Source organism: Hylobates moloch, unplaced genomic scaffold (genome assembly GCF_009828535.3).
Source record: "Hylobates moloch isolate HMO894 unplaced genomic scaffold, HMol_V3 SCAFFOLD_6, whole genome shotgun sequence".
Lineage (NCBI taxonomy): Eukaryota > Metazoa > Chordata > Mammalia > Primates > Hylobatidae > Hylobates > Hylobates moloch.
In genome coordinates, this window is record NW_026652281.1 from 115,280,025 (window position 1) to 115,289,896 (window position 9,872).

The following is a 9,872-nucleotide window of genomic DNA, read 5'->3' on the forward strand; positions in this document are numbered from 1 at the left end:
TTTCTACAAATGTAGTAGAAAGTTGAATAGGCTTTGGTGTTAAGGATCTAGATTCAAATTCTGACTTTTTGATTTCCTGGTTTCAGGACATTGGTAGGGAGGTTACTTAGCTTCTCTTAGCATCCATTTCTTCATCTGTAAAATGAAGCCAATAATACTGACCTTACAGATTTGACTTGAGGAAAATGTGAGTCACATAAAATATCCAGCATTAATACTGGCATTCTATTCCTTCTCCTGTCTTTTAAATTCCTACATAAATGCAATGTACGTGCAATTACTTATATTTTTTGTACTTCAATAAAGTTTTGTCATAATTTAGTATTGCTGAAGGCACAGAACACAGCTGTAATTCTCTATGTAAAAAAAATTAGATAATGTCACATTTAAGTTAAAAACACAATCCTTGGCTGAGCACAGTGACTCACACCTGTAATCCCAGCACTGTAGGAGACCAGGGCAAGAGGATGGCTTGAACTCAGGAGTTCAGGACCGGCCTGGGCAATGTGGCGAGACCCTGTCTCTACTAAAAATACAAAAAAATAGTTGGGCGTGGTGCTTCGTGCCTGGGGTCCCAGCTACTCAGGAGGCTGAAGCAGTGAGCCTTGTTGCAGTGAGCCAAGATCGCACCACATCACTTCAACCTGGTGACATAGCAAGACTCTGTCTCAAAAAAAAAACAAAAAACAAAAATTCAACCCCCCAAATTCTGTTTTTTTGAGACAGAGTCTCGCTCTGTCGCCTAGGATGGAATGCAATGGTGCGATCTTGGCTGACTGTAACCTCCACCTTCTAGGTTCAAGCAATTCTCCTGCCTCAGCCTCCCTAGCAGCTGGGATTATAGGCGCCCGCCACCATGCCCGGCTAATTTTTGTATTTTAGTAGAGACGGAGTTTCACCAGGCTGGTCTTGAACTCCTGACCTCAAGCGATCCACCTGCCTTGATCTCACGGCAGAGTGCTGGGATTACAGGCATGAGCCACCACGCCCGCCCCAATCCTCCAAATTCTAAGGATGAGTTACTTAAAATTTGAATAACTTTATTTTCCTCATCTTTCTTGCCCCAAATATCACCAGCACAAAACTGGAACCAAAACATATTTCAGTGCTTTCTTCATTGGATCAACATGTCCTAAATACGACCATTTAATTTAGGATTCTGGAGGCCTTTCTCATATCCACTCACCACTTGTTTATTTCTTTCCCCCCAACTTTTTCACCTGCATTATGCCTTTTTGAGTAAGAAATACTCGTTATTGTTGAGTGGGACAAAAAAATCAAGAAAGGCATCATCAGGAAAACAAAATGGATTATAATGAAAAGCATTCAGATTATACAAGACTATGTATACATGCATACTACAAGCCCAGCATAAAATATATTCGTAACAGTCTATATATCCTTATAATTCAGAAAGTTTTACTATTTGGATTATATAATCTTAAATTTTTTTGTTTCATTCTTGCTTATGGGAAGAATCTGGAATGTTCTACTGAAAATTACATGTAATTTAGAGGCATTTAGCATTTGGCTGAGTTTTATTTTGTTTCGTTTTGAGACAGGATCTCACTCTGTCTTCTGGGCTGCAGTGTAGTGGCGCAATCTCAGCTCACTCCAACCTCACCCTCCTGGGCTCAAGCGATCCTCCTCCCACCTCAGCCTCTGAAGTCACTGGGACCACAGGTGCGTGCCACCGCACCACCATGTATTTCTAGTACAGATATGGTTTCACTATGTTGCTCAGGCTGGTCCGGAACTCCTGGCCTCAAGCAATCCTCCCAAAGTGCTGGGATTACAGGCATGGGCCACCATGCTCAGCCAGGTTGAGTTTTTAAACCAAGAAGCCACAATTGGTCCTACTCACATCTTATATTCAGAAAAGCTAAGCTTCAGGGCCGGGTATGGTGGCTCATGCCTGTAATCCCAGCACTTTGGGAGGCTAAGACAGGTGGATCACCTGAGGTCAGGAGTTGAAGACCAGCCTAGCCAACATGGTGAAATCCCATCTGTACTAAAAATATAAAAAATTAGCCAGGTGTGGTGGTGAGCACCTGCAATCCCAGCTACTTGGGAGGCTGAGGCAGGAGAATCACTTGAACCTGGGAGGCAGAGGTTGCAGTAAATGGAGATCATGCCATTGCACTCCAGCCTGGGCAACAGAGTTAGACTCAAAAGAAAAGAAAAGCTTCGAGTCCAAGACAAAGGATAACAAGTTTAAAGCCTTATATGACATGCTTCTTTGGTAATGTTTATAAAACACTAAGAGTAAGCAAGCCGGGTGTGGTGGCTCACACCTGTAATCCTAGCACTTTGGGAGGCCGAGGTGGGTGGATCACCTAAGGTCAGCAGTGTGAGGCCAGCCTGGCCAACATGGTGAAACCTCGTCTCTATTAAAAATACAAAAATTAGCCGGGCGTGGTGGCACATTCGGTAATCTCAGCTTTTGGGGAGGCTGAGGTAGGAGAATCGCTTAAACCTGGGAGCCAGAGGTTGCAGTGAGCCAATATCGCACCATTGCACTCCAGCCTGGGTAATACAGCAAAACTCCCTCTCAAAAAAAAAAAAAAAAAAAAAAATTGAGAGTAAGCTACAACAAACATCTACTATGTAGATTGAGCACGCATAATAATCTTGAATTTTAATAACTTTAAATATCACAGTTATGGCTGAGAGCAGTGAATCATGCCTGTAATCCCAGCACAGCATTTTGGGGGGCTGAGAGGGGTGGATAACTTGAGGTCAGGAGTTCGAGACCAGCCTAGCCAACATGGTGAAACCTCCTCTCTACTAAAAATACAAAAAAAATGGCCGGGCGCGGTGGCTCACGCTTGTAATCCCAGCACTTTGGGAGGCCGAGGTGGGCGGATCAGGAGGTCAGGAGATCGAGACCACAGTGAAACCCCGTCTCTACTAAAAATACAAAAAAAATTAGCCGGGCGTGGTAGCGGGCGCCTGTAGTCCCAGCTACTCGGAGAGGCTGAGGCAGGAGAATGGCGTGAACCCGGGAGGCGGAGCTTGCAGTGAGCCGAGATCGCGCCACTGCACTCCAGCCTGGGCGACAGAGCGAGACTCCGTCTCCTACTGGTTAAAAAAAAAAAAAAAATTAGCCAGGTATTGTGGCATGCACCTGTAATCCCAGCTACTCAAGAGGCTGGGACAGGAGAATTGCTTGAACCTGGGAGGTGGAGGTTGCAGTGAGCCGAGATTGAGCCACTGCACTCCAGCCTGGGTGACAGTGCAAGACTCCATCTCAAAAAAAAAAAAAAAAAAAAAAAAATTCACAGTTTTGGCTAGGCACGGTGGCTCACACCTGTAACCCCAGCACCCTGGGATGCCTCGGTGGGTGGATCAACTGAGGTCAAGAGCTCAAACCAGACTGGCCAACACGGTGAAACCCCATCTCTACTAAAAATACAAAAAATTAGCTGGGTGTGGTGGCACACGCCTGTAGTCCCAGCTACTCAGGAGGCTGAGGAAGAAGAATCCCTTGAACCTGGAAGGCAGAGGCTGCAGTAAGCCGAGATCAAACTACTGCATTCCAGCCTGGGTGACAGAGCAACATTCCATCTCAAAAAAATAAATAAACAAAATAAAATAAATAAGTCACAGTTTTAAGGTTTACTCTAGTTTATACTTTAGATCAAAACATTACTCTGGGGTTTTTTAGAGATAGTCCCTAAAGAAGACCTGAAAACACTAAGTACACAACAAATTGGTAAAGCGGCTGCTGAATCAATCATTCTCACAGCAAACTGAAAGCTATTCAACAAACCAATAGCTAATACTTTACAATAATTCAATAATGGTCAGGTTTCTGCAATGTCTGTAAAATCCCGGTATATAATATGAACCCTCAGGAGAGGGTGATATTTACTGAGGCTCTACTTCTCAATAAATATGCTTTATTTACTCATTCAATAGTTATTTATCCTATTTAGGGAACACTTATACACTGTTGGTGGAACTGTAAGTTAGTTCAGCCTCTGAACTAACAGAGTTCATAGATTTTTCAAAGAACTAAAAATAGAATTACCATTTGACCCAGCAATCCCATTACTGGGTATATACCCAAAGGAAAATAAATTATTTACCAAAAAAACACCTGCACTCGCATGTTTACCACAGCACTATTCACAATGGCAAAGACATGGAATCAATCTAGGTGCCTATCAATGGTGCACTGAAGAAAATGTGGTACATATACATCATGGAATATGACACAGTCATAAAAAAGAACAAAATCATGTCCTTTGCAGTAACATGGATGCAGCTAGAGGCCATTATCCAAAGTGAATTAACACAGAAATAGAAACCCAAATACAGCATGTTCTCACTTACAAGTGGAAGCTGATCACTGGGTACACGCAGACTTAAAGATGGGAACAACAGACACTGGGGACTCTAAAAGTGGGGAAGGAGGAAAGCAAAGGGTGAAAACTATCTGGCCAGGTGCAGTGGCTCACGCCTGTAATCCCTGCACTTTGAGAGGCCAAGGCAGGTGCATCACCTGAAGTCAGGAGTTCCAGACCAGCCTGGTAAACATGGTGAAACCCTGTCCCTACTAAAAATACAAAAAGTTAGCCGGGCGTGGTGACGGGTGCCTGTAATCCCAGCTACTCGGGAGGTTGAGGCAGGAGAATTGCTTGAACCCGGGAGGCAGAGGTTGCAGTGAGCCAAGATCATGCCATTGCACTCCAGCCTGGGCAACAAGAGCAAGACTCCGTCTCAAAAAAAAAAAAAAAGTAAAATAAAATAAAACTATCAGGTATTGGCCGGGCGCGGTGGCTCACGCCTGTAATCCCAGCACTTTGGGAGGCCGAGGCGGGCGGATCACGAGGTCAGGAGATCGAGACCATCCTGGCTAACACGGTGAAACCCCGTCTCTACTAAAAATACAAAAAATTAGCCGGGCGAGGTGGCGGGCACCTGTAGTCCCAGCTACGCGGGAGGCTGAGGCAGGAGAATGGCGTGAACCCCGGGGGGGCGGAGCCTGCAGTGAGCCCGAGATTGAGCCACTGCACTCCAGCCTGGGGGACAGCGAGACTCCGTCTCAAAAAAAAACTATCCGGTATTATGTTCACTATTTGGGTGATGGGGTCAACTGAAGCCCAACCTCAGAATCACACAATATATCCATGTAGCAAATCTGCACAGGTAACCCCTGAATCTAAAATTTAAACAACAAAATCAACCATTTGTCCTATTCAGGACCAACGATGGGCCTAGGCATTATGAAAGTGGGCACAAGAGTAAAAGCTAATGAGACAGATATAAACTGCATTGACTCAAAAAATTTACCTAAGAGTACACCGTATGCTTTACCCTTATTGCTTTATTTAATCTTCTTGAAAACCCAGCAATTATTAACATTACCTATAGATGAGAAGGCTGTCACTTAGAAATCATTTGCCCACATTGGTGCTACTAATAAAGAACTTGACCGAAATATAGATTCAAGCACCAGGCACACTTCTAAGCGGTCTATATCATTATCTCATTGACTTCTCTCAATATCCCCATTGAGTAGATACTATTACTATCGTCACTGCACAGATGAGGAAACTGGCTCAGAAGGTTAAGCTGCCAAAGGTCACTTGAACCCAGAATCGTCTCAACCCAGCACCTAAACTTACACATTATTTGCTATGCTGATCAGACAACAGTGTAGGTGTTGTAAAAACTTCATTTATTTATTTATTTTGAGATAGTGTCTCGCTCTGCCCTTGGGCTGGAGTGCAATGGCGCGATCTCAGCTCACTGCAACCTTCGCCTCCCGGGTTTAAGCGATTCTCCTGCCTCAGCCTCCCGAGTAACTGGGATTACAGGCGCGCGCCACCATGTCCGGCTAATTTTGCATTTTTACTAGAGATGGGGTTTCACCGTGTTGGCCAAGCTGGTCTCGAACTCTTAACCTCCTGATCCGCCCACCTCGGCCTCCTAAAGTGTTGGGATTACAGGCGTGAGCCACCGCGCCAGACCAAAACTTTTGATTCTTCTCATCCTTTTGGGTATTTATTAGGAGATATCCTTATAATAATTCCTTATAATAATATTTACTATTATGAGGCACTCTTATGTCTAGGTTTGGCTATTAGCCCTAAAAGGCTGAAATCATAAGCAGTAATTGTTTACTAATTCTCTCCAGCTTAAGAGCACCACCAAGTCTTTCAAAGCTCAAGAAAACTAAATGCATAAAACCATTTAAAACACTCAGCTCTTTGAATGCCTGAATTTCCTCTACAAACATTCCTGCTAGGCAGTTTGCTCTCCTCCAATGACAGGGCATTCAGTGGCTCTTGAGGCACACCCCTGGGTTGATAGGGAGTGCTCACTGTAAACATGTCCTTACCTCTGTAATAGGCGGAGGCTGTTGCAGCTCGGCCAGAGGTAATGCTGGGAGAGAGAAAGCCAACTCCGCCGACCTGGAACACCCACACAAACTAGATCAGCTCGACAAGCCCCCCAAGGCCAAGGATCCAAGCCCCGTCCGTTCCCACTCCAACATCTCACCATTTGCTACTGTGTAGTAGGCCCCGCTCCCGGGTAAGGCCCGCAATAAGCAGCAGTTGCTTTTTAATTTCCCGCAAATCTGAGAAATCGCTGTTTATGGACAGGACAGGCGCCACTGCCGCCGTCACAGCCACCGGGACTACGGAGGTACTCGCAGCCATTTTCCCGACTCAGGCCACTCCAGCCAATCATCGGCGATAATACTGGCTGCCCATCTGCATCAAAAATATCTGCCTGTCATTGGCCGGCTCTTGCTCCGGAAAAACCAATCATAGGTCTTATTCTGAAACGTCACGAAGAGGCGGGGGAAAAGAAACAACTACATCCCCAAATGGCCAAGAGCTACTGAGGCGGGAAAATTAGAAAATAGGCGGGGCGAGGGAGAAGCCACGACCTCTGGGCGGGGCGGGGAAGAAGGGAATGAGTGACTGGGAAAAGTAAACTGGGAAGCTAGGGGTGGAAGTAGGGGCAAGAAAGGGTGGAGAAGGGAGAGTGCCTTTCACTTTAGGGGTGATGTGATTGGATGAAAAATAGAAAGGGTGTAGTTTCAGGGCCGACTCTGTACTAGATAATGACAAAGTGATGTGTATGCTAGGAAAGATGCATGGTAGCCTCTGGATTCTTCCTTAAAATAGGAAGATGAATCGCCCCATGTGGAGGATTTTTCCTCTTTGTCTACCCTTTCTTACCCCGAGTAGCCCGGGGAGGCGGGGGTGAGAGCATTTTTCTATAACATTTATAACAATAATTGTTAACATTTCACATTTATTGAGGGCTTATCCTACAACAGGTTCTGCCCTTTTACAACTATAATCTGGTTTAATCCTGAAAACAGCACTATGATATTCGTATCATCCCTATTTTATAGAAAGAAAAACGGAAGCCCGGCCAGGCGCGGTGGCTCAAGCCTGTAATCCAACACTGTGGGAGGCCGAGGCGGGCGGATCACGAGGTCAGGAGATCGAGACCATCCTGGACAACACGGTGAAACCCCGTCTCTACTAAAAATACACAAAAATTAGCCGGGCGTGGTGGCACGCGTCTGTAGTCCCAGCTACTCGGCAGGCTGAGGCAGAAGAATCGCTTGAACCTGGGAGGCAGAGGTTGCAGTGAGCCGAGATCGTGCCATTGCACTCCAGCCTGGGCGACAGAGCAAGACTCTGTCAAAAAAAAAAAAGAAAAGAAAAAACGGAAGTTCAGAGAAGTTCTATCACTCTTCCAAGGAGAGAGTCTAGACTATAAACCAGATTTTACTCCAAAGCCCAATGTTCTTAAACATTACATGAACATTTTCGGTGTTTTTTGGTTTTTATCCTTTCATAGTAATATACTATCTTACCAACCCTCGGGAATTTTTTTGGAACCATTTTTGTCATTCCCTGGGTGTTATATAGAAGTTATCTATTTTTAAATTGTTATTTTATTATTTTATTTATTTTAAGAAAGGGTCTTGGCCGGGGGCGGTGGCTCACGCCGGTAATCCCAGCACTTTGCGAGGCCGAGGCGGGCGGATCACGAGGTCAGAAGATCGAGACCTTCCTGGCTAACACGGTGAAACCCTCGACTCTACTAAAAATACAAAAAAAAAATTAGCCGGGCGTGGTGGCAGGCGCCTGTAGTCCCAGCTACTCGGGAAGCTGAGACAGGAGAATGGCGTGAACCTGCGAGGCGGAGCTTGCAGTGAGCAGAGATCGCGCCACTGCACTCCAGCCTGGGCGACAGAGCAAGACTCCGTCTCAAAAAAAAAAAAAGAAAGAAGGTCTCGCTCTGTCATCCAGGCTGGAGTGGCCACGGCCCGATCAAGGCTCACTGCATCCTCAAACTCCTGGCTCCAGTGATCCTGCCGCCTCAGCCTCCCAAGTAGCTGGGACCACAGGTGTGTGTCACGACACCCAGCTAATTTTTTTGGTAATTTTCGTAGGGACAGAATCTCCCTGTGTTGCCCGGGCTGGTCTCAAACTCCTGGGCTTAAATGATCCTCCCGCCTTGCCCTCCCAAAGTGCTGGGATTACAGGCATAAGCCACTATGCCCAGCCCATTTTACCCTTTAAAAAAATCAATTTGCGGGCCTATATTCCCAGTGCTTTGGGAGGCTGAGGCGGGAGGATCATTTGAGCCTAGCTATTGAAGACCAGCCTGGGCAACGCACCAAGACCTCCCTATCACTACTACTATAAAAATTAAAAATTAAAAAAATATATATCCAGGCATGGTGGTGCATGCCTGTCGTCCCAGCTACTCAGGAGGCTGAGGTGGGAGGATCACTTGAGTCCAGGAGTTTGAGGTTGCAGTGAGCTATGATTGCACCACTGCACTCCAGCCTGGATGCAGAGACCCTATCTCAAAAAAAAAAAAAAAAAAAAGGAATGTCAATGGCGAAAACTTGAAGAATACATTAACTATAAAGAAAAATATGGGGGGTGGGCGTGGTGGCTCACGGGTGTAATCCCAGCACTTTGGGAGGCGGAGGCATGTGGATCACGAAGTCAGAAGATAGAGACCGTCCTGGCTAACACAGTGAAACCCCGTCTTTACCAAAAATACAAAAAAATTAGCCGGTTGGCCGGGCGCGGTAGCTCACGCCTGTAATCCCAGCACTTTGGGAGGCCGAGGCGGGTGGATCACGAGGTCAGGAGATCAAGACCACGGTGAAACCCCGTCTCTACTAAAAATACAAAAAATTAGCTGGGCGTGGTGGCGGGCGCCTGTAGTCCCAGCTACTCGGGAGGCTGAGGCAGGAGAATGGCGTGAACCCGGGAGGCGGAGCTTGCAACGAGCCGAGATCGCGCCACTGCACTCCAGCCTGGGCGACAGAGTGAGACTCCGTTTCAAAAAAAAAAAAAAAAATTAGCCGGGCTTGGTGGCGGGTGCCTGTAGTTCCAGCTACCCAGGAGGCTGAGGCAGGAGAACGGTGTGAAGCCGGGAGGCAGAGCTTGCAGTGAGCCAAGATCGCGCCACTGCATTCCAGCCTGGGCGACAGAGTGAGACTCGGTCTCAAAAAAAAAAAAGAAAAGAAAACTATGGGCCAGGCGCAGTGGCTCACGCCTGTAATACCAACAAGGCCGAGATGGGTGGATCACCTGAGGTCAGGAGATGGAGACCAGCCTGACCAACGTGGTGAAACCCCATCTCTACTAAAACTACAAAAATTAGCTGGGTGTGGTATTATGCACCTGTAGTCCCAGCTACTCCGGAGGCTGAGGCAGGAGAATCGCTTGAACCCAGGAGGTAGAGGTTACAGTAAGCCAAGATCGTGCCACTGCACTCCAGCCTGGACAACAAGAGTGAAACTCTGTCTCAAAAATAATCAATTAATTAATTAATTTTTTTAAAAAAGAAAAATATGTAGAACACTAACTCCC

General features: G+C 46.2%; 1 protein-coding gene across 2 annotated transcripts in view; it reads right to left on the reverse strand.

Annotated features, from left to right (window-relative positions):
• Positions 1-6,682, reverse strand: part of CDC23 (cell division cycle 23) — a 32,642-nt gene extending 25,960 nt beyond the window's left edge. Inside the window, exons 1-2 of one of the 2 annotated variants that reach the window (XM_032157997.2) lie at positions 6,511-6,682; positions 6,350-6,422 (exon numbers count right to left, since the gene is read on the reverse strand). In XM_032157997.2, the coding sequence (XP_032013888.1) occupies positions 6,350-6,422; positions 6,511-6,671 (234 nt within the window). In that variant the 5' untranslated portion in view covers positions 6,672-6,682. The remainder of the gene's footprint in view (positions 1-6,349; positions 6,423-6,510) is intronic. The other variant, XM_032157998.3, reaches the window with a different exon arrangement.
• Positions 6,683-9,872: the final 3,190 nt, after the last annotated feature.